This window comes from Mustela nivalis (genome assembly GCF_964662115.1).
Source record: "Mustela nivalis genome assembly, chromosome: 1".
Classification (NCBI taxonomy): domain Eukaryota; kingdom Metazoa; phylum Chordata; class Mammalia; order Carnivora; family Mustelidae; genus Mustela; species Mustela nivalis.
Window position 1 is genome coordinate 31,121,302 of NC_139020.1, and position 27,013 is coordinate 31,148,314.

Genomic DNA, 27,013 nt, shown 5'->3' on the forward strand with positions numbered 1-27,013 from the left:
CATTTTAACAGTTGGAAACTCTTCAAATTCTTTCTTCTCTTCTTTCTCTTTCTTAATAAACTGTAAATTGTGTCTGCTACTGAGTTTCTTCATGAAATGGCCTATGACATTTTAAGAAAAAAAAATGCAATGTAGTGTTTTGAGAAAATGATTTCTAAGAAAATGATCCAGTATTCTCATGTCATAACCACTGCTATCAAGAGTGTGCATTTCTCTTACTTGATGCATGAAGAAGTATTTGCATTTACTTGATTTTACTTCATCAATATGCATTTGCCGGATATGTATAAAATAACACATATTTTAGTATTTTTTCTTTATCAACTCAGAAAATGTCCAGAATTAAACTCAAGGCTTTTTAGTACAATAAACATAACTAAAAGACAGATGGTTATCAAAATGCTGAAAGGAAGTTAGAGCTAAAGTTTTAAAAATAACTTGAGTCATATTTCCATTTTGTCTATTTTTATGACTTCAAGAAAATAATTAGTGGCTTCCACATTACTTTTATCATATGATAACTCTGCATAATCCCTTTTGTGAAATAAACAATGAAAAATCCAAATAATATTTCAAGTTAACTTTTTTGGCTTTACCAATATGAATACATTTCTTCGGTATTTCTAAAATTAACGTTAAAAAAACAACCTCGGTGTTTCATCTTTCTGTTTCATGGTTACCCTGCAGGGATTAGTTAGAGCTTATATTTAATTGTTAAATACATTGAGAAAAGGACTGCAGAACATGACAATAAATAGAGGTCACCATTTTCAAGCATAGAGCAATTTATAACCGTGATACCATCTCCTTTAACTTGGCATGTGTACTTTATTTAAAGCATTTTGAAAAAGCACCCCTCAATGCTAGAAGTCCCTCAAAACAAGTATATATAAGAGCTGGAAAGGGCTACACAAAGCTTTAGGCCAGATTTTCTCCCTTCCATATCCAACCTAGATGTTCTTACATCCAGGTTTGTTGTTTGACCCGTCTTTCAGTGAGCAGCACTCTTCCAGATAATAAAAACTGATAGGACAGCCATAAAACTTGTAAAATGCCATTACAGGGGTCCCATAAATGTAAAACTGCCGATAGAGTTTGGGGATTTACACCTAGTGTTTGTCCCTTCACAGAGGCAAACATGCACAAAGCCACTGTAATAACCCTTCAAAATCAGATAATATTCTGACAGCTCAGTTTCACTGACAAAAGAGTCCTGGGCAGAAGCCAGGAGGCCCAGGTGCGCTGTGTCATGCCAGTATTTAATGTAGTCTAATATCAGATAGATGCGAGTGAGAGAAAATACTCTGAATAAAGTACAGATAATAGCATGGACAGCCACTCATTGCAAAATTACTTGTGCTCATCATGCTGGGAGCTTTGTATTAAATTTTTCTGTCAAGTGGCAGGAATCACAGGGAGAAGTGCCTCAGAAAACCCTCCTTGTAACCTTGGATAAGGATCTATAATATTAGGCTTTCATATGATAATGGCAAATGATGCCCTTTTTGAAAAATTGCTGACTGGTAATGAAAGTCCTAATCAGATTGTGGACGGAGAGGACCAGGAGGTGGGGGGGACAGTGTTCGGTGACACCCGTCTTCTCCTACCCCGTTAGCAAATTTAGCAAACTTGACAAGAGGGGTGAGTTCTGGGAGAATTTATCTTATGTGAATTTCCAACAAAGCCCTTGGGGTTGTTTATAAAACGAGAAGGTGGCGGTTTAATAAATGCTGGGCCACCTGAGGCACTTTCATTAAAGGCTTTCTCTAGACAACATTACACGTTTGCATTATTCTCCGGGCTCCCTTGAGAATACAAAGCGCTACCTTCTCAGTGAGCGTCGATAGCGTGTGAAGGCATGAAGGAAGATGATTCGATTTGCCTTTTGGTGCACAAAATAATGCTAATACCCTCAAAGTTAGAATTAATATTCAGATGAGTTTATTGTCTTCTATTCGAATGCAAAATTCCAAAAGGAAGCCAAAACCCGGGATGGTTTGGACAATTTCTCAGGGAATGTGAGGAAAGTTAATTCTCTGTCATTACTTCAACTACAATGATGTCTGTTCGCAATAATGAAATAACCTTTTTTTTTTTTAAAGATTTTATTTTTATTTATTTGACAGACAGAGATCACAAGTAGGCAGAAAGGCAGGCAGAGAGAGAGAGGGAGAAGCAGGCTCACCACTGAACAGAGAGCCCGATGCAGGGCTCATCCCAGGACCCTGGGAGGGGCAGAGGCTTTAACCCACTGAGCCACCCAGGTGCCCCCAAAATAACCTTTTAAAGTTAATAAAAATGTGCACTGATCTTAGCTTCTTAAAGAACCCTCTTATTAGAAGGACCAAAGATGCTTGACAAGATATGAAAGTTGATCACTGCTATTAAGTTATAGTAGGCTTACTGTTAATGAATTTTTAATGTAATACCTAATGCCAATGGACGCATTTTCTAGTCCTAGAGAGCCAGGGTAAACAAGTGAGATTCATAGATGTTTTCATGTGTTTCAATGGACTTACCATCTGTGTAGGCTTCTCTGCGCAGATGTCCTGGCTGGTGTTTTTGCTTCTTGGCGGGTCTGGCCTTCTGCATTACGGCGGCACTCATGTTGCTGTCTGTAGAAACAGGACTTGTGGGTCGAGGGCACTGGGATGCATGAAAATGTCGGCGGCCTGAGTAAAAAAAATAAATAAATAAATCAGAGCCAAACTCATCTATGTATTTTAATTATAACATTAAATAAGAAAAAGAAAATATTAGGACTAGAAGCATCCCTAATTTCCTAAAAAAGCTTTAAATAAACTATTCCAGCCAATACTAGGATTTTTGTCATTCTGCCTAACCCATCCACTGGGGGGAGGGGGACACTGAAAAATTTTTCCAGCTTTTTTTTTTAAACCGTAGTACTTTAATTCCATTAAAGTTCTTGACACCACTTATTAAAGAAAATCATCCCGGTTACTTTTTTAAAAAATTTTATTTTATTTATTTGACACAGAGAGAAAGAGAGCACAAGCAGGGGGAGCAGCAGGCAGAGGGAGAAGCAGGCTCCCGGATGAGCTAGGAGCCGCATGTGGAACTCGATCTCAGGACCTTGAGATCATGACTTGACCTGAAGGCAGATACGCAACTGACTGAGCCACCCGGGCACCCAAACATCCCAATTACTTTTGCAACTAACTTCACTAAAGTGTTATTAATAAACAAAAATATCAATTAGATTTTTGCACAGTATATTCAATGCAAGGGAATCACCAAAGTCCTTAAGAAATTCATGTTCTAAGAGTGAGCAGTACTAGACACATCCCTTTTGTTAATTAAATATATTTTTATGTGATTCTTTGAAGGCAGACACCTAATATCAACACATTCAGAGGTATATCCTCTTCGGGAGGCCTGAAATTAAGGCTAGCTCACATATTTAGACTTGTCCAAAGTTACTTAGATGCCTTTTCTTTCACTAGATGTTTACCTGCTGCTTCTGGATAAAGCGACCCCTCCAGAAACTTCTACATTTCTTGGTAGTAGCAGAGGCAGTTTTGGTTTTTTCATTTTGGAGGGACAATATTTGCAGGTACAAGTGATAACTGAATTAGACACAGTGCATCTCAGAGCCTCCCCCATTTTCTGTCTGTCTTACAGAGATGTGATTCCACGATGGCACAAAATATTTATTCCATCACAGCAAAGGAAATCTTGGCCCTACTTGACTTTCATTATTCTGCTATTTAGAAATTCCAGACACACAGAGCTGGAACTTTTTGCTGTACTGTAAGAAACTTCAAATAGACCTACACAGCACATCTTTTGGCTAGACAGGAGAAGCCACATATAGTGGAATCAACATACGTAAAAATGTTAACTGACTCATATTAAACAATATTCATTAACGCGGCCAAGTGAGAAGCAATTTGATTGGATTATTCATTCATATTAACCTCAAGGCATATGATCAGCACACCCTTTCTTGAGAATAACATTTTAAGAGGCAGAGGCCAATGCATGTTTAGTTCATTATAATTATGAGCCCAACGAAAACTGGAAGTGCCACTAAATTACAATGCAGTAAAATATTAAACCAAACTCTCCTAGCTATGATGGAGACTGTTACAATTAAAGTTACATATCCATGAAAAGAGAGGATTAGGCCTGAGACTGAGCACATTACTCATTCTATTGTGTTAAGCCATCTACTGTGCGGAGACCCTGAGGCATCCAGTCGTTTACAGATGAATTTTTAACATTATTTCTATGTTTTGTTGATTTAATGAACTGAAGCACACCTTTAATGTAATCTGAGGCAGTAGTTTGAAATGCTTAATTTCACTTTATTTTTTTTAAGATTAAAAAATAAGTAGAAATAAAAGCTATGTATGTACACAGTTACATGTTATTTATTGAGAAAGGTAGTTTTGGGTAGTTATTTTATTACATTCAGTAGGGACTGAGGGGAAAAAAGGAATTTGGTTGAATTTCATAAAATATTGGTGTGGCCGAAATAAATACATATTTTACAATAATAGATTGAGGAGTACTAAACTTCTTCTTTCCTATAACACGCTCTTGATAAAAAACACATAGAAACAGTCTTATTTTCTCAGAATACATTCTACAAATGATAAAAAATAATGACCAATCCAGTGCCTGAAAAGAATAGGGAAAATTACCAATGAGATAGTTCCTAAACTAAGAAAAATAAAACAACAAATTAAGATAGTAAATTATTGATGTGTTGTGATAGTCTTTTATTTCTCAGAAACCTATGCCTTGCTGGCCACAGTATTTTACTCTACCATTTGTATGTTTTTATATATACAATGTGTATGTGAATGTATACTATGTATATATTCCAGCCTACAGAAATAAATGTCATGTGATAAATCTTTGACTTTAATTTAAATTATTTCCTTTTTCATACTATTTATTCTCCAAACAAGGTTGGGAATAGGTAATCAATAAAAATGGGTTCAAACATAAGAACAGATAGATGATTATTATAAACAGGGTACTGGCAATGAAAACAGAAAATGGAAAAAATATATATATAAGCAGTTGGAATAACTGCTCTCCGAATTGCTAGATTAAAAATGTTTGCTTTAAATATGAAACATCTATGCTTGAGAATGTATGCATATCACACACATCCTTCCATCTTACCAATTAAATTAATATTCTCATGGAGAGAACATGAAGAGAATGGGGCTAAGGAGAAATAGCCCATTTTCCAATGGTTGAGTGCCCCCCTGATATTTATTTATTTCTCCTAGAGAATTTCTAATTAAATAGAAAGAGACTTATCACAATGAATTTTATTTTGGCCACTTTCTACACCTCAGAAAAACTGTAACACAAACCTCATCTGACTAGAGGCACACCTAAAGAAATCGTACACATATCCACTATGACTTCCGTAAAAACAAGGACTTCCCAGGAAGCTTACCTCACATTATATAGGATTTATTAAATTAAAATAAGCTCAAAGATTTAAAAAGCCTTGTTCAGATAAACGGAATAACCAAGCTGTGTCATATGATTGGATCTTGGGTTTCCTCAGGCAGCAAATAAAAGACAGTAAGAATAGCTACATTTCACATTGGACACAGATCCTAGGCAATAATCATCAACTGACATGGACCCATCGAGTCTTCTTTTCCAGCTTGCTGACAAGCCCAGAACTTACCAGAAGCATCCTGCATTTGACGACGTGCCACTTTCAGACCAGCATACTCCGCGGCTGCTGCCACTGCCTGGGCAAAATCGGCATCGGTGAAGAAGGAGCCATCGGAAGAACTCACGCTGGAGCGTCCACTGGAAATGTTGTCCTCCTCTGAGGCTGAGCCCCAGCCATTGATCATGGACCCAGTGACAGAGCTCTCAAGGTCCCCCACACTGGAGGCAGGGGTCTGCTCAAGGCCACGTAACAAAAGCCGTCTGGTCTGCATCTTGGCGACTTCCATGTCTGCTTCATCTTCTTCCTCTTCTGGCGCATCCGTATCCATATCTGAGACAAGAGGTCCTGAAATGTAGCCGTAGGTATGTGGTGGGGAAATCGGTCGTGGTGGTGGAGGGGGGCTCACTGGCTGCCGTCTGCAGGAAGATGGAAAACACAGGTTTGGCTCGGCTCATTTTTGGGACATACACAAAATACATTAACCAAGAGATTCACAAATACACTGATTTGACCGTTGCTTCTGTGGAGCTCATTTAATCAAGCTGGGCTTCCTCTCAATTCAAGTTTCACAGAAATATCTTCAGCTACTTATAAGTCTTCTTAATGTTTCATGATTTGGATTATATTCAATTAAAAAAGGAAAAGTAATACATACCTTGGAAACATATGCTTATGCATTTGTCTTAAAGTTTATTGAATAATAATCACAGATTATTATTACCAAAGACAACAGACATCAGTTCTGGAACAGATACTCCATAAACATGTTTCTTCCCCTGTATTTCATTTCCACCTTTACCATTCCAAGCAAATGGACTCATTCATAGTGACTTTAGAGAGTAGAATTCCATAGGATGAAACAATTATATATTCAGCATATGACACAGATTCCTGTAGATTTTATTCCATTAAAATAAAAGTCTATGGAAGCCAGGAGAATTGTTTTTCTCTGACTTAGTCACCAAATGTAATAAGGTACGTTTATACCTATCATTTTTATCATTATTCCACCTATCTGTTAAATAAAATGCTCAAAGGTATTTTTCCTGATACCTTGAAATTAATTAAGGTCCAAGGCTGAGGACAATGTGAGCAGTATTCTACAAGGTAAGCTCACAGTTACCACTGACTACTTTCAGTCATCTCTTCAGAGATCCAGAGAATGATACTGGCTAACAGCCGTCCTTCTACTACCAACCAACACTGTCACCCACGGTGAGGGTAAGATGACTGAGAAGATAGTGTTTTGACCTCAGTGTAAAGAATGGATGGTGGAAAGAAGTTATTCCCAAGGGGGTAGAATGCCATGAGATTAACTCCTAATTTAGGAAAGTGCCTGACCGAAAGGACGCTATACAGTGATTTCCAGTTAAGGGACTGCTTAGTCAGTGACCTGCTCAACAGTCTCCGTGTTCTCTAAGCAAGATTAAAGAGATGATACAAGGGGGATTGCCATTTGGAAGAGTCATAACAACACCTCTTCAAATTCTGTGCCTTCAAGAAGGAAGGAGGGTAGATTCCACCTGACTGTGCCAAGCTGAGCATGAGACTAGCTGGTAGTTAGATCAGGTTCTAGCATCATCTGGCCACCTCCATGGTTTAGGAAGCTAGGAAAGATGCCACAGACTTGTAATCCACCTGGGAATGTGGCTAAATTTTTCAAAGACGACAAATGCCTAGAGACGCCACTCAAAATAGAGTCCTTCATCAGTGAGTAACTTGGTTCCAGCCCATCTCTCTCACCAACCTTATCATACTCAGAGAGTGAGACAAGACAGAATAGTCAGTCACTGGGGCTGGCCAAGGAGAAGACTGGTTCCTCATCTAGGCTGCCATGCCCTCACACTTAGGAGAAGAGGGAGGAGGACAACTGAGGTTAAAAGCAGAGACTACCATCTTCCTCCATGCTGCCATTGCTACAGACGGGGACAGTCTGCAAAGGGCATCCGCAAGTGCATGATTATGGTTTTACAATAAACAGAACTGGAATTCAAGAGACAATTAAAAGGGGAAAAAAAAAAAAGATTCAAACCAAAAAACAGACTCTTAACTATAGAGAACAAATGGAATCAGCGGGGAGTTCGGGGAGGATAGGTGATGGGGGGAAAAAAAAGGCCATTTGCTGTGATGAGCACCAGGTGACGTATGGAAGTGTTGAGTCACTATACTGAACACCTGAAACTAATATAACACAGTATGTTAACTACATTGGAATTAAAAAAAAATTAATAAGATTGAGCCTCAAGTTAAAAGAAAGCCTCCAAACCGAGCCATGGAGGATCTGGTCAAAATCTAACAAAGGGACCTACTATGGAGAAGAATAGGGAAGTTCAATATAGCAATATGGCTTTGAGGGTGAGATGCCAGTGGCTCAAAGAAAGTTTTGTGCTTTTTAATTCAATGAATTGAGACACATCAATAAGTACATTTTGTTACCACAAATGGGAAGCATTAAAAATACATTATTATTAAGAATACTACAATTAACTAATTTATTGAGCATCTACTTTGTGACTAAGTATATTTTACAATGTGAATTCATTTGATTCTTGCAACAGCTTTCCAAGGTACTGCTTTTATTATCATTCTACAGATGAAGACATCGAAATTCAAAGATATTAAGGACCTTGCCAAAGTTCCCACAGCGAGTAGGTATTAAATGTAGTCTTTCATCTCCCAGGTCATTTCCCAGGTCATGACCTTTCTTCTAGGAATGGTGTTATTACACACACACACACACACACACACGTATAATACGCACTATAATAATTTATAAATAAATTAGTACATATATACACAGACAGTTCTTTAACATAATGTACTATTTTTTATTTCTGGGTGTTTTCTAATACATCTGTGTGTGGCAATAGAAGAAATATGAAGAATATCCCAAAGCTGAAGTTATTTAAGATGGGTAATTGTTATTTAAAATGGGTAATTGTTCCAATATGGAGTGTGTTATACACATAGGAGGAAAACCTTTGTTTAATTTGAGTTGCAATAAAATACCATATTTAAAAGTCAATTTACGATCTTTGTCAGCATGCCCATCCAAAATACCACAAGAAACTTATTTTTTTAAAGACATGTAAGACTTTCTAGCATAAAGGGGACTATTCTGACCATCAATACAGGGATGTAGAACAGCCAACTTGACTATGAAAGGAAGCCAGCATTGTTGTATTTGGATACTTCACATTCTGTAGAGCAAAAACATCTTCATGTTCAAAAAGGGCTGGCTTTTAACTACTATCACCCTGTGCAAATGCTGGGGAAAGAGAGAAAAATTTATTCAAACCATCTGTAAATAAGGCAAGCCCAGGGAATGTGTGATAAACATGTACAGTTTGAAATATGTAATATATTCTATTTGAAAACAAAAAGCTATTTCAAGATGCTGCACTCAAGTGGGACTTGCCACAAATGAACCTCAACCCTCTAGATTTTTCTCCCTGAGGGGTTCCAACATCTTCTGAAATAATGTACAAGTATATGACTGCAAATCACAACACTCTAGGCTCCTGCAAAAATGATGTCTTCATAAACATGTTTGAGAGAAGGCAGGAACAATGCCATTAATTTATGAAAGCAGATATTTATATAGTTCACCACATACCATTTACCAGACAAAAGACAAAGGGGGAAAAATGTGTACCTTGGAGATTTTTTCTGAAACTGGCATAGATTTGATACTTTATATGGTTAACCCTTACCTGGTTTGTAAATAGACAAGATACTTAGTTTTCCCTTGCCTTTTTACGGTCTTTTCTTTCTAAATGTACCATATTCACTTTGTCTATATTAATAAAACATAAGTTAATTTTCTGTCCCATACATGAAAACTACTTTTACTTTTCAAAAAGTTTTTGCTAAATATCAACTACAGGAAGCTCCGTAGTATCAGACCCTTTTTGAAATATATGCAAATAAGTTTAATTATATCATTTTCGTAGTTATTGTTTGAAAAGAGACAAGACAGCTTCCTATTATGCTGGTCACCTAGTTTACCCAGTTTTAGACCAAGAGAGAATATCTAGAAGCTCATTAGAATGCCAAAATTGCAATATCCATATTAAAGCAGTCTAAAATGTTTAATTAAATATTGTAGATATATAATGGTTTTAGTTCAATAATTTCTTATTAATTTAGACCACACTGTTTGTTTATGCCTCTAATCAATAAACATAACAGTAAAAAATGTATTCAATTTAAAAAAATGTATTCATTCTTTAAGCATTTACTCTGTCTCTATTACCATGAGACTGCTAGGTTCCAAGAACAAAAGAATCACAAGAGCTTGGGGAATGCTTTATACTCTAAGTGATAAAAGGATTTGACTTTAAGGCACACATACTCAATAAAGCTGACTATATATCAGAACACTGCAGAGTATACTTTGCAAAAAGGTCCAGGACAGTATCTTCCTTTCCAACACTCTTCTGGGATGAGAACTTGCCACTCCCCCATCAAGCGAGGGAATTTAGTTCTACACTCAGGAATCTCAGTGGACCCAGTGACAGAATCCGGCAAAAGGGCGACTGTGTCAGTCCTGAGTAGAGCTCTTATCTAGCCCAGAAACTTCCTCTTCCTGCCTTCTTGGAAGCCTATCTCCATGTAAGAGGCGCCGGTACCCTGAGATCCCCAAGTTATGAGAAGCTTCGGCTAGTGAAGACACCCCAGAGGATAAGACCCAACGTGGAGACAGAGAGAAGCTATGGAGTGTGGAGACATCAGAAACGTGAGTAAAGAAACTAACCTGAGAGTAAATCTTCCAGCCCCAACAGACCACATGAATCCACGTGGATTAGAGATGAGGTCCCAGGTGAATCTTTTCTGAATTCCCAATTTGTGGAATTGTGAGTAAAAGAAAATGGTTGTTTTAGGTAACTAACTTTTAAAGGAGTTTGCTAGGCAGCAATAGAAAGAGGAACTTGAGCACCACGTTAGAAATTCAGCTAAATAAAATAGATTTGCTCCTTCCCTAAGGGGATTCCTAATTTAGTAAAGGAGACATACGGTGAATCAGGTGTGCAATGATAATGCGGTATCCACAAGGAGAGGAGGTCGAAGGTGTTATGGGAACACATAGAAATGACTCCTTTCTCAGAACTGGGACATCAGAAAAAGATCTTATGGACAGTATCTGCCATTTTACCTTGGTTCTCAAAGACACATAAGCGTTAGTTTCAAAAAAAGAGAGGGGATAATGGTGTTCCAGGAAAATGGGATGGCACAGGGGAAAGACCTCAAGGTGGGTGACCAAGTATTCATTCCTGGAACTGGAAGAAATGTAGAGTGAAAGCACCATGAGCGGAGAAGAGGTGTGTGGTGATGAATTAGGATGGGAAGGCGTGCAGGGGTCAAATCACAAAGGGCCTTGATTGCTACATTAGGGAATCTTGCCTTCATTCTAAGGGAAATGGGAAGCCATTGAGAGATTTTAAGCAACAGAGAGGCTTGATCAGTGTTGCATTTCAGGAAAATGCCTCTGCACAGGCTGCAGTTGGAAAATTAGATTGAAGAAGGGGCAAGGCTAAAGGCGACCAGACCACTTACAGACCATTACAGTAATACGGGCAAGAGAAAATGGCTGTCGGAAGTAGGAAAGTGCCTTTCTGGCTGAAGATATGTGTATTGTTCTGAGTGATATTTAAGCAGCTGAAATCTAGAGATGAGTAGTTGGATAGAAGGGTCTGATGCTCAGAATGAAATCTGCAGAGAAACAGCCATCTATCTTTAATGAGTACGTCATTAGGGGCATGGCGGGATGATGAGAATCAGAAGCCATCTGCTGATGGGCCAGGCATCCAAATAGGTCAAGGGTTTGAGAAGAAGCTTCACTCAAAGACTTAACTAGAGACGAGAATTACAGCATTGTATATAGTATCAAAAACGTAGACTTAACGTAAATGTCCAACCTTAAGGAATTATTTAAGTAAATCACAGTATACTTCTGTTTAACATGAATATCTAAATAAAAAGTTGCTGACATGGAAAAATACACCATTCAGTGAAAAGATTATTATCACATATCGGCATATCACAAGTTCAAAGTGACGTGAGCATGTGCAGAGATGAAAGACTGAGAAGATCTGTACTGAGGTCTCAACAGTGACTATCTCTGACCACATGGATCGTTGGGACTTTTTGTCTTTTTATTTATTTTATCCGTATTTTCAAATATTTCTACAGTGAACATGTAGAGTATACCTTCATCTTAAAAGAACAATAATTGTTGTTGTTCAGTGGACTTCATTTACGTATTAGCACCTGGTGTTATTTCCAGCAACACTCCTGGAAATAAAAGTCTTAATACCTACATGGACCGAACATCACTATTTCAAAAAGGCTGTATATAACTCAACAGGATTTTAAGTGCAGATAACCAAAGCATTTGTGTTCATTTTCATTTTGAGTTCATAGAAGTATCCATCCCCCCCTAAAACAGCAAGGGTGTTTTGATTCTGTGGCATCCGATTCCTCTCATCAAATACTTACGGATGTAAGCTTTGTGTCCCCTCAATGACATGAGTAAGATGTGAGTTCTGCCCTCAAAGGGCTTTTACTTTAAAGAAGGAAACAGGCATACGAAGAGCAAACACAAATGCACCATGAAAACTGATTAACGGGGTTGCAGGGCTGTGTACGGACTGTTGTGAAGAGAAAAGAAAAGCATTGGGTGAAATTTGCGAGGCAGTGGAATGAAAGTTTCACAGAGGGGATGAGTTTAACAGGGCCTGGAAGGATAAGAAGCCCTTGGCCCTGCAATGGAAACAGCAGCATGTGCTAACACATGGGGGCCCAGCGACGGCCCTAGACATGTACGGCAAGGCCGTGAGGGGCAAGAGCGCCCGCCATTCCTGCCACCTCCAGATGGCCCTCCTGGGTCAGGAAGTGGCAGTGCTGACCAGCTGTTGGTGAATTTAAGGCAAAGTCACAGAATTTCAAACCGAGTCGTTAGAAAAGAAGGTGTGTGGAGAGACTGGGAGGGAAGAGGGAAGTAAAGCGGGAAGGACTGTGAAAGGCTTTGACCATGGGGCTGAAGAGCAGGACCTGACTCTGCATGAGGGGACACGTTCCCAGGCTGTTGTGTGTCCAGAAAGATAACATGGAGGGCGGCCAGGAAAAGGGGAACTAAGAGGAATGGAGACCAGTTCAAGGATATGGCAGCATTTCCGGGGCTAGGGGTGGAGGGTCTGCCGTAGCAGCTATAGGAATGGAAACAGGAACACAAAAAAAGATATTTTGAAGTCAGAAATGAAGGGTTTATGAAAAACTTAATTTGGGGAATGGCAGGAAGATAGCAGAAGAAATGAAGCAATAGGATAATTAAGCTGATTGCAAAAGGACAACTAGTTTTTTATGACTTTTGGCTATTTTTATTTTATTACATTATATTTTTAATACTTTATTACATATATATTTTTAAGATTTTATTTATTCATTTGAGAGTAGGGGGCGCGGAGAGTGAGCATGAACATGGAGGGAGGCTGAGGGAGAGGGAGAAGCAGGGTCCCTGCTGAGTGGGGAGCCTGACTCGGGGCTCGATCCTAGGACCCTGAGATCATGGTCTGAGTTGAAGTCAGATGCTTAACCCACTGAGCCACTCAGGCACCTGGGCTATTTTATTTTTAATATTGTTGTTCAAATAAATAAGGATTAATGCTTTTAAACATAGTAGCCAACAAAGGGGGAAATTAAACAAGTTTGAAAGGTCAAGTGCAAAGACAAAGAAGGCTTTGGACAAGTGGAGTATGAGATGGCCAAGGGCAAATATCACTGTGGTGCTCAGGAAAAAGGGTGGCCTGCTTAAATAAATTGGAAAGCCATCCGAATGTAAGTAATTGTCAAACCAAGCAAGGGAGGGATGGCATAAAGGTAAGGACGGCAGGAAACTCCTGTTTGTTGACTATTTACCTAACTTCAGATACTTCCCATACATTATCTCATTTGATTCCCATAACAACGTATAACACCGCCAACACTACAGAAAGCGCACGTATGCTAAAGACGGAAAAGTCTTTCGATTGACCATTAGGAGGTTCTTTTCAGTGGATCAATGGAAACAAAATGGTGGGTCAGAGTGCCGTGGGCTGAGGCATGACTGGGAATGAGTACGGCAATGTTGATGAAACAGCCCTCAGGAGCAGGGGAGAAGGAGAGCACAATACCTAGAATGGGAGGCTAAGAAAGGGGAACATTTAACAGCAGGAGACTTAATGGAGAAGAGAAAGAACAGCGGGAGGAAGAGGCCGAGACGTCAGGATAGAGAAGGGTGAACTGATTTTGATGATTTAAGGACGGGAGAAAGGTTGACCTGAGGAACACAGAACGAGGGGGTTGCCCGAGGATACTGCCTGCCCCTTACAACACAGCAGGGAATGGTGGGGACATAGGTAATAGGAAAGAATGAAAGGAAAACAATGAGGTATTTCAGAAGTAAGAGCTTCTATGACCCCTTATTTGCCTCAGATAAGAGGGAAGGAGATGGTCTGCGACCTTGATAGGGAAAAGAGATAGATGCCTTATTCTCAGTCTCCAGGAAGTTTTACGGGTTAACACTATTAAAGATAAATGCATGGCAGTCCAAATTCCCCCCTGTCCCACAGAGGAAGGCTTAACTACCTCCTTCATTTCAGAGAGTATGTGATTTGAATTTGGTAAGAATGTTTTACTGATAGAATAATTAATATGCATGGCAAGTTCTATTTTTAATCCATAGAACTCAAGCAGAATACATGAGAATATGTTATTCATTCAAGAAAAACTGAAGGACGATCTTCCAAGGCAAGTAATACACTCAGTTTCAAATGATATTAGGAACACAGAAAGTTTTGTATATATATAAATTTATATGTATGAAATATAATGTGTCATGGGTAATGAAATAGTACAAACAAAATCATCAACAAAGAGAGAAGACCTAACATGATGCAGTAATAGCTTTTATGTGGTAGAAATGACAAGTGAAGTATTTATTTGTGTCTAATAAAAACGTATTGGTCAGCAATGCTGAATTTTTGGTTACATGCATGCACACACACACACTCACACATTATTTAGGAAACTGGACAAAAGGGTCTCCGACCTAATATCCCAACCAAAATAAAGGTATGTGTGGTCAAAGTGAAATAAATACACCAAGCTCATTCTTTTGCAACTGTAGAACTATGAGGCAAGAAATCGTTCTGCAGACGTCATTTCAAAAGACAGGAGAAAATCTATTCTCCACAGCCCAAAGCAGTGACTCACCCACGCATAAGGAAAACCAAGACGCCAAAAAAGGCATCATCAAAAAAATGCTATACGAATAGCAGCCCATATATCTACTACATGATCTCCATGTGTTTACGAATGCAATTATCATAAGTGGGTGAGTATTAAAGCACATTATTTTATGGTTGCAAGTTCACTGGGATCAATTAATCTCAGGTGCTGGTCAACAATATTCCTTGATATGTTAATTACTGAGGCTTACTGCACGATGGTCCTGGAAGAAAGGCTGTGTGACATGAAAATTACCTCATATAATAGCATTCTACAAATGCCACTGAAGAGGGGAAATTATCTGATTTGTCAGCAAGAGGCTAGGGATGGCGTACCTCCTGTCGGGCTGGTGCTGCATGTGGCCCATCTCCTCTGGGCAGTCCTGTAACATGGGCTGGAGCTCTTCTTGCGGGGAGGGGGTCAGAGTGGCAGTGGACTGATGGCTGTAAGACACGGCAGCTGGAGAAGAAGCCGCTCCCCGCACAGGGGGAGTGGGGCCTCGTTCATCTTCCTCCTCTTCTAGCTCATCCTGTTGCAAATACATCCTTGCTGGTGGGACCGGACACGGCATTTCCTGGTCGTAGCTAAAACAAATGATAAGCCCACTTAGATTTACTTCAGGTTATGCAAAGAAACTATTTGTATTGTTAGTGGAATATCAGCTTTGAATTGCTTCTTTAACCGGAATGTTCTGAGCCACGCTGAGGGAGTACTGCTAAAAAGAAAACAAAAAAACAAAAACAAACAAGAAAACACTCCACTTGGCGCCTGGGTGGCTCAGTCGGTTAAGTGTCTGCCTTCGGCGCAGGTCATGATCTCTGGGTCCTGGGATCCAGCCCCGAGTCAGGCTGCCTGCTCAGGGGGGTAGTGTGCTTCTCCCTCTGACCCTGTCCCCTGCTTGTGTTCTCTCTCTCTCAACTAAATAATCTTCAAAAGAAATAGTTCACTATCACCAAGGTTGGTGAGTGCTACATATAATATTTTTTTCTCTGAGTGATTACAATTTACATTAGCATATTACAGGCTCTGAGAAGTCACGCAATAAAGTCATCTGTTTAATGCATTTTAACTTTGTACTTCCAAAATGTGTAGCATAGTCTAGTCCTCTGCTTCAACATGGTATCGTAAAAGATGATTCAGGGATGGTCCTACAGATGACCCAGAGATGATATGTTAACCTCTGAGAAAAATTATTCTTAAAAATCATTTCTTGAAAATCCACCTTTTCTCTGAAATTATAATAGATTTGTTATTTCTTCAGTTGAGCACACAATCAAGGAGTTGGCTTGCGTTTAGGATGTTGAATAAAAAACACCATAAATAAAAGAGTCAATAAACAATAAAATGCCCTACGATTCCTCTGCTAGAGCTGTGTGGAAACTCTAGATGAGGCTGGAAAACATTCCTGCCTTTCTCTTTTCTCTCACCCCGGGGCAGATGGTTATTGATTCAAATGGCAGTAATTTACTGCATTATATAAATTGTGTTCATGTTACCCCTCTCTCTCATTCACTCTCCACCACCCGCCTTGTTCACCTGAACTCAGGAAACTCGATGCTCTTATAACATGATTTCTTTGTGTCTTCCTTCACTTTACCCATTCCACTACTTTCCTTGGCCACTTTTTCTATGTCTCCTGTTTCAACAAAATAACAGCAATTTGTGCACTCTTCAAAACTAGAAATCTTGTGTCTTCTTGCCTTATTCCTCTCTCTTCTACCTTGAACTGTTCCCTGGTTCATCTCTGTTTCCTTTCTAAAAATCTCCAGAATCTATTACCTTTCTAAAATCTGTTGCATGGGCTTTTGCAATAACCTTTTAACTGATCTCTGTGTCTTCAGTCACTCTACCCTTCTGAATCCTCACAGTGCTTCCAAAATTATTTTATTATAATAACACATCACTCTCTGATCATTCATTTGCTGCACCGTAGTACAGGGCCCCGTAACTGATTAGAGGGAAATATACAAATACCTAAAATAAGACATTCAAGTACCTGTATAACCTGGCTTTCACCCACCTTCCCAACTTGCTCTCGCTCCCTCCCACTGGTGCATCTTACTCCTCCAGGAGGGCCCATCTCTCTGTGGTCACAACAGCCATAAAAATCCTCCTCCTCTTGATTGAGAACCATATCATTTGTCAAAGTCAAGCACAAAAGCCAACAGATCAGGAAACCTTTCTTCCTCCCACTTAGAATCAGTCTCTCCCTTCAGGGCACAGTTGCATCTCCTGTAAGGTTTTAAAAAACTATATCCACTTCTTTCATTTTAGTCCCTTTTCTGGTAGACTAAAATAGCAATAAATGTTAATAGAGCCTAGAAAATGACTTTTTAAAAAATATAGTCTTTTCTCCATTTTTGTAGATTCCATACTTACAAAGTCACCTACTTGCTAAAATTTATTTGTAACCCAAAGTCAATACTCACAGTGAAGCATCTGAGTCACCCCACCTTCTTGTGTCAGCTTTCACACAAGTGTCCTTTTCTCAGTCTATCTACTGACACATTGTTCTCAGATTTTTACTTTATATTGATAACTTCCCTGTTTAAGGAGCCCCCAAGGATAGAGCTTTAGGGTGATCTAGGGTTTCTAAGTGCAAAAAGGCTATGACTTGCCCTAGTAGAGAAAATATGTGCCTTAGAGAAGCTTTGCTCAGGAATGACCTGACCTGGCATCGCTGCCTGTGAGTTCAATGTAAATGAACCAACAATACATACTGCATAAGGTGTCATTGAACAAAAACACACATAAAACAAGATTATGCATGGATCAGGTGACAAAAATGTGTGGCCAGAGACTTGCAGGAACCTATCCCTGTATTTTCCCTCAGAGTAATGGCTCAGTATTCGCTAATTAAATGACTGGAAAAACAAAGGTACAGAGCTTTGTTTCCCAACATACTTGGATCTATAAAACTATTTTTTGTGTGTAGAGAATGAAAGAACATTGTCTTTATTTCTACAACAGTCACTAAAAAGACCGTATTTTCAGGTAGATTTTATTTATTTTTTATTAATTCTCTATGTCAAGTGAGTTCTCCACCATTGATCATACTGGTGAAACATCTGTTTTGTTTTATTGGTTCGGTTTTATAGAACCTGGCGCGAGAGCGAAACATACGTTCTTATTGCTCTCACATGATATGATTATCTGCACTAGTTGAATCCTTGTGAGAAACAATTCAGTGAGTTTGAAGTCCCACAGTTTTCAGCATAATGTGGTAATATCTAAGAACAAACAAAAGTTTTCAGGACACCTTAGCTGTGGTATACATTTACACATTTATTTTATGAAAATTCAAGAATGTGCAATAGAAATTCTGATATTTGAAAATCATAAAGTCACATAGATATATGATTATATATATCACGATACATGTGATCTTGTATATATTTATACATATGATGGCACATGCAAATTACACATATATAAGATAAACATATATGTAAATTGTGTGTATGCTCCAATTCATAATTCTTTGTTCCAAAAGAAGCTTCCAAGGCGTGAATTCCTTTTTTTTTTTTTTTTTTTCTGGCAGCACGGAGGACGATTTTCAAATCCTCCTATCATAGCGATGCTGTTTTCTTCAGAGACAAATGTTTGCAGACGTTGGGAATGTTTCCCCTTGGAGATCTAGTTTAATAACTCCTTCATATTGGTTTAAAGAATCAGACGATTCCACTTACATCTGTTCTGAAATTCTTCTTACCTTTCATCTACGGAAACGCTGTACTCTTCACTGTTGCTGGGAGGCGGGGGGTGAGCCGGAGGCGGGGGAAGCAGGTCTGCCCAGTTCATGCCGCCCTGTTTCGGTACTTTCGGTGTCCGTGCCCCTTTCTTGTGCCCTTGACTCCCTTGAAAAGAAAGAAAGCCCGAGTCTTTTATTTCTGGCCTTTCAGGTTTTTCTATTATCCACAGGTGAATTACTTCCTGTAAATATGATCGTATAATTCATATACACAGAAGCAGATAAATACCCTTTCCTTCATTAATCTTAACAGAACTTTGTACAATAGAAGGTGCAACGTATTGCCGAGTTTAACTGCCAAATAAATAGCAAAAAAGCAATAAAACCGCAAATGAATTTTACAAGTCATATCATTAATAGTGATCTTCTTACACCAATTAATTGCATTATGGATTATCACCTAAAACAAATGAGCTGTAGACATATTTTCTGAAGTGCCATTCTATTATTTAATTGCTGGAACCTAAAATACAATATGATACAGATACGATCTATTAGAGTTCCACTGTTGCATTAAATCACTGAATATATATAATTTGTACTTGTCCATTGAAATGTTTTAGGCACAATGAAATTACTAGTTTTTGTCAGAAAGGCAGGTGCAGATGAAAATTATTGCTGGAAGAACTAATATAAGTAACAACAAAAGAAGCAGAGAAATGATTTTTAAAAAGGGATAGAAGTGCTTCTCGTCCCAGTTTCTACAAAATTACGGCTTAGAGTAAAATGATGTTGCTTGAACATTTTTAGTAGTTTTAAATAACCCAATTACGCAAGTGCCCCTGTGTTCTGATTTTAGAGTTGGCATATTCTTTAAACGCAGGTAAGTGCACATTTTAGAGTACTCATTTAAAAGTAAATTGGGGTCAAAATATATTTGGGGATAAAATCATCTTTATCTTCCTCCTCCAATACGATACATTTTGGATTCTTACGGAAATTATGGATGACGATGAGCCTGTAATTATTTTTCTCATATGATCCCTTAAAATTAGTGGATTTTCTTGGTCTTTTTATTTTTAACCTCTCTGGAACAGTTACAAGTTACATGGTGCATGAAACAGGTCTTGGTATATTCAATGACCCTTATTTATTTATTTATTTTTAAATCACTTGGGACTTTTTGGCCTAGTCACTGTGTGTTAAGCCAGATGTTCTTGAACTGGTATGTTACTGCACCAAGTATGGGTCAAGGGAATGGCCATTAGTAATAAATTACGATTCTCAGGCCTCTCCCTGGATGTCTCCATTCTCTCTTCCTTTACTCAGTGGTAAACGTATTGCAAAGACTAGGCAAGAATCATGGACTTAACCCTACCCAGTGCCTTCCTCTTGATTTCTTGGTATGTATCTATTCTAATAACTCCCCATCTGTCCTAAGAGCCCTAACATTACAAATCTCTCCCACTTATCACTTTCTTGCTTCCTTCTTTCCCCTAATTAACACCAGACTATACATTTTTTAAATCTTTTTACCAAATAATAACAGAATACCAAATAATAACTAGTAGCAGAACACCAAGATGTAGGTTTCGATGGAGAAAGTCAATTTAAAATGAACAACACAGAATCGTTTTAATCACAATAATCATAAAGTCATTATCCTCATGAAGGTATGATTTTCTAAGTGGTTAAGAATGCAAACATGAGACGGCATGAGATATCAAATATTAAAATATTTTCTATGGTTTTTCCCAAGAGTAAATCCTTTTAAAAATTCCAGTTAATTCAGGGTTTCCTTATAAGATTTTGGTTGTTAAAAAAAAAAAATCAATATACAGTAGAATAAGAGTAGATCTCAAAAGGCAAAGAGGTATTTCTAAGCTCCTTCCATACCACTAGGAATAGTTTCAATCAGGGACAAAAAGTAGGCTGAACAATGCCAAATCAGCAATGCTGTCACCAAGGGGTGATGGCAAAATACAAATGCCATATTCGTTACAGAAGAGGAGTAGAGACACTGCCTAAAAGCACCTCCCAGTAACTTCAGTCCGGGTACTGAGAGGTGATATTGTTACTCTCTCCTGCAGAAACATACTAGGGGCAAGATCGGTCGGTTCTGCTCTCGTTGTGCTGTGACGCGCCACATGTTAGTTCTAATAGCGAACCGCCTTTCATCAGGAAAACAGGACTTAAGTTCCAGCGAGGTCTCATTGGCAGTCCCTCTCAGGAGAACAGGTGGCAAACAGCTGCAACAGCAGGAAGGGAAAAGGCCTCACTGTGGCTTCGAAGGCTCTTACAGACCCAAGTTGGGAGGCTGCTTTCCAAGGTTTTAGGGCAGGAACTGAGGGAGAGTAGAAAGCTTATCAATGGAGGAAGATTCTCGTTGTCCCTAGATCTCATGTTATTGTCTCTTAGGCCTGTGATTCTGCTCAAGTGTACTCAGATTTTATGTGCCGTATGTGTTTCAAACGGTAACAAATTTAGCAGATTAAGTATATGCCCAGCATTTCCAGCTTTATTTCAGCCAAAGGCAAAAAAGAAGTTTCAACTGCCTTTTAAGTCTAGTCCATGCTTCTGGCTTTATAAAACTTCATTAACAAGGAGAAGAACAGGATCTTTAATCATTGTTACTAAGCAGAACATAAAATGGTTTAGTGAGTAAGTGAGTGGACTGTCAAATTGCAGAGGGTAAGACCCATGCCTGGAAAAATGCACATTATATAGAGTACGTAGACATGCCATGTGTGCACATCAGTTCATTAGCATTCAATCTGTAACTGTGGGATATACCATTTTTTTAAAGGGGAGACTGATCTTCTCATTGGTTCCCCATACTTACCAGATGTACTACTGCCCCGGTCCGAGCTGTTGTAGGATCCTCCTGTATTCTGGTCGTAGGATTGGTTGTATGGGATAGTTGGAGGAATTGTGTCATTTGCTCGATAATCTAGACATTTCAGATGGAAGAAAAACAAACTTTCACTTTCTCTTGGATGCCTTAATCATTTACCAATCATTTACCAGCAATTAGGCTTTTAAGTTACCATGCTGATCACTTGCTAAATGTATAGAAGTGTAAAGGAGGAAAAAGTCAAGAAAAGATAGGCATGTCTCCTTTAAGACTTATAAAATCCAGATTCTTTGCATCATCTCCTTTATATAAATCTGACTAAACATAGATATGTACAAATCATATGAAGGACTATTTCATCTCTTTAAAATATTTATAAATCAGCTAAGGCAGAAATCAGGATTACTTGACTTCTTAACTTGAAAAATGTAACAACGAAATCATTTTAGCCGTAAGAAACCCGGAAAATATCATGTCTGCAAATCACTTTAAAAAATTAAAAATAAAAAGCCCTGAAACTTGTCAGCAAGATGATATCTAATAAAAAAAGAGAAGAAAACAAAGGCCATGAAAAGGCTTCTGATTACTTAGGCAAAGGTAAAAATCCAAATGGTAAACTTGCCACTGGAATGTACTGGGTGATAACCCATCAGTTTAGTTGCATTCTAGGTCTTTACTACAGTTGACACACCAAGTCTGTTACAAGCAATATAAACAATACACAAGAGCTCTGAAATATTTGTTCAGGGGCCTGTCAGACCTTTCCAAAGTGCACAGTAAAGCCACACACTAAAGAGGAATGACGTAACAACAGCTGGAAAGCCCACTGCAAACTACAGGATCGCAGAAACTGTCCTCTCTTCATTGTCAGCCTTCGTCATGAGCTCGCACAAGAGTCTTAAGAAATATTTACTGAACTGGGTTTTACGCCAGTCGGGTGTTTTCTCAAACTTTGAAAAAAGCTGGATGACTATACTGTTAAATTTAAATATGTGGGGTGCCTGTGGGGCTCACTGGGTTAAGCCTCTGCCTTCGGCTCAGGTCACAATCTCAGGGTTCTGGGATTGAGCCCCACATCGGGCTCTCTGCTCCGCGGGGAGCCTGCTCCCCACCCCACCCCCCCGCCTGCCTCTCTGTCTACTTGTGATCTCTGTCAAATAAATAAATAAATAAAATCTTTAAAAAAATTTAAATATATAACACTAACTTAATCAAATGGGATGTTTGTCATCTCCAACTGTCATACACTTTATTTTTGAGGAAAATGGTCACAACTCAAGCCTAAAGAAAATAAATCTAGGCCTCTAATTATCTACAATAAGATGTGCCATTTACCTGGAAGCTTGTGCAAAATTGCCCTGAACTATTCATATTAGAGGATGCTTTTCTTTTCTTTTTTTTTCCCCCAGATCTACAGCTTTGCAAATCATGTTATTAAAGCAGTAGCCTAAAGGACTATAAAGAAATCAAATACTTACCTAGTCTAACTCACACATACTATAACAGAGAAGCATTCCCCTCAGGCTATAAAATACTATTCCACTGTTTACCACTTCAAAATTTACTTTAGGTTCTGTCCTGACAGACTTCAATCAAGTCAACCAAGATGATTTAGGTTCAAAAATCATACACTGCAGCAGTCTTAGTGACCGCATGAGGTAGGAGAAATTCAACAAATTGAACCACTTCTCCAGCGCAAGCTTAATTTAATTATTTTTCCTCAGTTTGATATAAAAATGCCATTCGTTTATATGACCATGTAGAAGCAATTATCTTCCATTCTCGGGTGGAAAGAATGGGATAGTCTATTTATTTAAAATGTGAGGTATTGTGATGGTTGTACATCTGCCTTATGAATAAAAGATTGCGCTAAGCAATCCCTCACCTGCGATTAAATTTAAATTCATCTCGAAACCATTTGAAAATAGTTATATAGTATTATAAAATCAATTTTCTGAGGTTATTGTTGTGCTAATTAACTCTTTGACACTGGAAATTTCGGAAACAAAGAAATAAGGAACCTCGAGGAACAAAAGAAGGATTTCATTGGCTCATCCCGGAGACGTCCGGACCAGGAGTGCTGAAAGGTTAGGGGCGCCGAGACAGAAAAGGCTGGGGATAAAGGCAGAGCTCTTCACCTTTGTTCAGCTTGTTTTGCTCCATGATGTTATACTGAATCGGGGCCACTTCTTGCTTCTGCTGGGCGGGCGGTTTCCAGTGCTTCTCGCTGGAGTCCCCGCTACCATTGTTCATGTTGTTGCTGAGGTTTGACTGGATGAGCTGGGTGGTGGCGTAAGGGGTAGGCTGCCCTGATGGATTGACAAAACGCCCATCCTTCAGATTTGGGCTATTGAAGGTTTTCATCTCATTGATTTTGTTACTAAGGTCCACATCACCATAAACAGTTGACTCAGGGAGCATCAGATTTGTTTGTTTGTTTTCCAGTTGGTTGTTATAATTGGCTATACAATCCGCTACGTGCAACGGAGAGGAAAAGGAAAAAGTCATTCTGCATGGTTATTCCTTCTAGATTTCTCTGTAAGTAGCTTCGTGAGGCACAGTAAAATTGTTACGTAAAGTAAAAAGGAGCTTAAACACGGTCAATAAAAAGGGCTCGGTACCCATGGGCCCTTTCTGAAGGAGGTAATTCGAAATTGAGGAAATGAGAGAGGACACAGAGCAATTATACAGGGACGAATTTTGAATTTAAATTTAAGACGATGTTCCTTTAACAACCCCATTAATAAAAATTTCACCTAAATAATACACACGTGAATATCTTCATGTGCCACATATGTATATTTTCTAGTCTGGAATTACTGACCTCGCGGAAGCTACTGGTTAGTCGTTGAAGCAACAGAACAAAGCATGTATGCGGATAATCCAGACCAACCGTGGGGGAGAAATCTGCCTACCCGTCCAAGAGCTTGAGATTTTAATAGTCTACAAACTAACTCTATCAAAAGGTATGAGGAACAGACGTAAAGGGCTAGTAAATAGCGTGTATGGTAATTTTACTGAATCTTCCCTAGGTCACGTAGGATAATCATTATCAGGGAAGGATAGTTCATAATCACTTTTTCATGGTTTCATAAAGACACCCCAAGAAGTATAAAATGACAATAATGAAGATAAAACGAACCACAAGGAGCCTGAATAATTTAATCAAAGAAAGCCTGAAATAATATCTAATTTGTCTACTATTTCAACGTCCCTCTAATTTGCTCCTCCTCCTTGAAGTATTAGGAAATGAAATAACTGATGGACTATTTAAAATTAAATAAATAGAAATATTTAAAGCCTGCAGTTGAAAATATTAAAACAGCAGGAAGAGCTAAAATCATAATTTAAATGAAAACATTTTTAAATAAAAAAAATTTGTCAAGTTACAAAGGTTAAAAATACCATTATTTTATCCATGTAGTTCATGGTGGCACCCACATTAACAGCTCACCTTGAAGACTGGTTTTCAGCTTGATAGGCTGATGAAAAATTAACACGGCTGCTACTAAAGATGTAAATGTGAATATAATCTTAAGAGAAATATGCAACTTCTCTGTAATACGGAACTCAACTATTCCCCATTTTAACAATAAACGAGCAGGGAACACGAATATTTGATTCCCCTGGACTTTAGTCATTCTGATTTCTAATTTCTAGGTAACCAGGCCATATGGTTTTGTCAATTTCATTTTTTTCCCCTAATCTTTCTACATGAGTGGGATTCCATAGAATTTTCTGAGATAATAGACATGCTCTGTTCTGCATGGTCTGCTTTGGGAGCCACCAGACACATGTGGCTACTAGACACTTGAAACGTGGCTAGGGCAAATGAGGAACTGAATTTTAAACTGTATTTTGTTTCATTTAACTGTAAATAGCCACCTGTCGCCAGAGGCTACCATATGAGACAACACAGCTCTACCTATTAATCTAAACGGGTATTTCCATTGTTTGTCTCTTACAGGGCTCAACACAGTCTTTTTAAAAAATTTGAGCACTTATCTGTATAACTAGAATATGGACCTCTGGAGAACAGGGACATAGCTACATGGATAGGTCATATCCATGTTCATCTCCGTATCCAGTGGAGACTCTGGGCTTGTTTTAAGGCTACACACAGACCACACTATGATTTTTTATGGAGCATAACATCTTCACTTAAATGCTAGCTTCTATTTCCCTTTTCATCAGTTCCATAGGTTATTTTAAATCTCTACTCCTATTTTTTGATTCTTTATGATTCTTTTAATATTTCTCAATTGGGATATTGAAGGTTTTCACTTTGTTGGGGTTTTTTTTGCAAGAAATCATAAGTAATTTTCTGTCACCCCTCTCAATATACCATACTTACATCCATATTTTAATAATACATTTTGGCACGAAATCTTAATGAAGTAATTCACTCACACATAATTCTGAACCAAAAACATGTAATATAAAATAAAGGTATGCATACACACCTGCAAAAGACACATATGTGTTATGTCTTCGGGATTTACTTGTATACAATAAAAATCTGGGAATTTCATTTTTTGTTTACAATTTTTTATTACTGTTGTAGAGTTTCTATTCTTTTGGTCACTGCTGTTAAAGACTTTGGTTCATTCTAGAGATTTATAAACTTTTTGATCTGTTCTATTCCCCAAATCCTGAAAATAATTAATTACGATATAAAGTATAAATACACACATCCTCATAAAGAGGAATGCTTTTGTGCGATTTCATTTTTCCTTGTTTACTCTGTTCTTGAGTACATACTCTCCCTTCTCCCATTGCATCCTGGGAAACTCTGGTAGAAGGTGATGTGTGGAAGTAGAGGGATGAAGAAAATAGACAATCAGGGTAACCTGCTAGGCAACAGTCAACATTTTATGAAAATGTTGGCCAAATGTTCCTTTCTGAGGTAGGGAGAGGGGAAGAAATGCACCCTCTTGTGGCCAGTCCTTGTGCTTAGGCTTAGGGCGCTGTCTGTGCGTCTCTAACCTGGGCGGCTGTAGGTGGTCAGGTTGCTATCACTGTTACCGTTGCCTGCCGTGCAGCAGTTGATGGAGCAGTCATTGTGATTGTTGCCGGTGTTGGGCCACGTGTCTGCCAACCATGGCTGTGTGGCGGGTTCGCTGATGTTCAGAAGTCCTGGCCTAAATAAAAAAATAAAAAAATAAAAAATATACATATATACACACACACACACACACACACACACACACACACACATAGAAGCACATGTTTTATAAACAGCAAATGGTATTTCCCATTCAGACTTCCAACACAGTCTTCATCTTGTTCTCCCACATGACTTGGTCAGCTGTGCTGAATGCTATTATTATTCCTTTTATTTTACCGTTGTTTTTTTTTTTTTTTTTGACACGGTAGCTGTGAGGTAATACGATGTCTTGAGAACTTCCCTCCGTGTACAGGGCCATCACTTTGTAAACGGGCACAGTCGTACGTCAGACTTACAACACTGTACTGTTGACGATGCTCTACTTTAGCCGCAGCAACTGAAACTCCAACATGGAATTGGAAC

General features: G+C 38.6%; 1 protein-coding gene across 2 annotated transcripts in view; it reads right to left on the minus strand.

Moving 5' to 3' along the window:
- Positions 1-27,013, minus strand: part of ROBO1 (roundabout guidance receptor 1) — a 1,158,618-nt gene that overhangs the window by 12,959 nt on the left and 1,118,646 nt on the right. For both annotated transcript variants that reach the window (XM_082690172.1, XM_082690173.1), the window contains 7 exons: positions 26,470-26,624; positions 23,622-23,957; positions 21,472-21,579; positions 18,651-18,795; positions 15,274-15,522; positions 5,681-6,087; positions 2,520-2,672 (listed from right to left, as the gene is read on the minus strand). In XM_082690172.1, the coding sequence (XP_082546298.1) occupies positions 2,520-2,672; positions 5,681-6,087; positions 15,274-15,522; positions 18,651-18,795; positions 21,472-21,579; positions 23,622-23,957; positions 26,470-26,624 (1,553 nt within the window). The remainder of the gene's footprint in view (positions 1-2,519; positions 2,673-5,680; positions 6,088-15,273; positions 15,523-18,650; positions 18,796-21,471; positions 21,580-23,621; positions 23,958-26,469; positions 26,625-27,013) is intronic.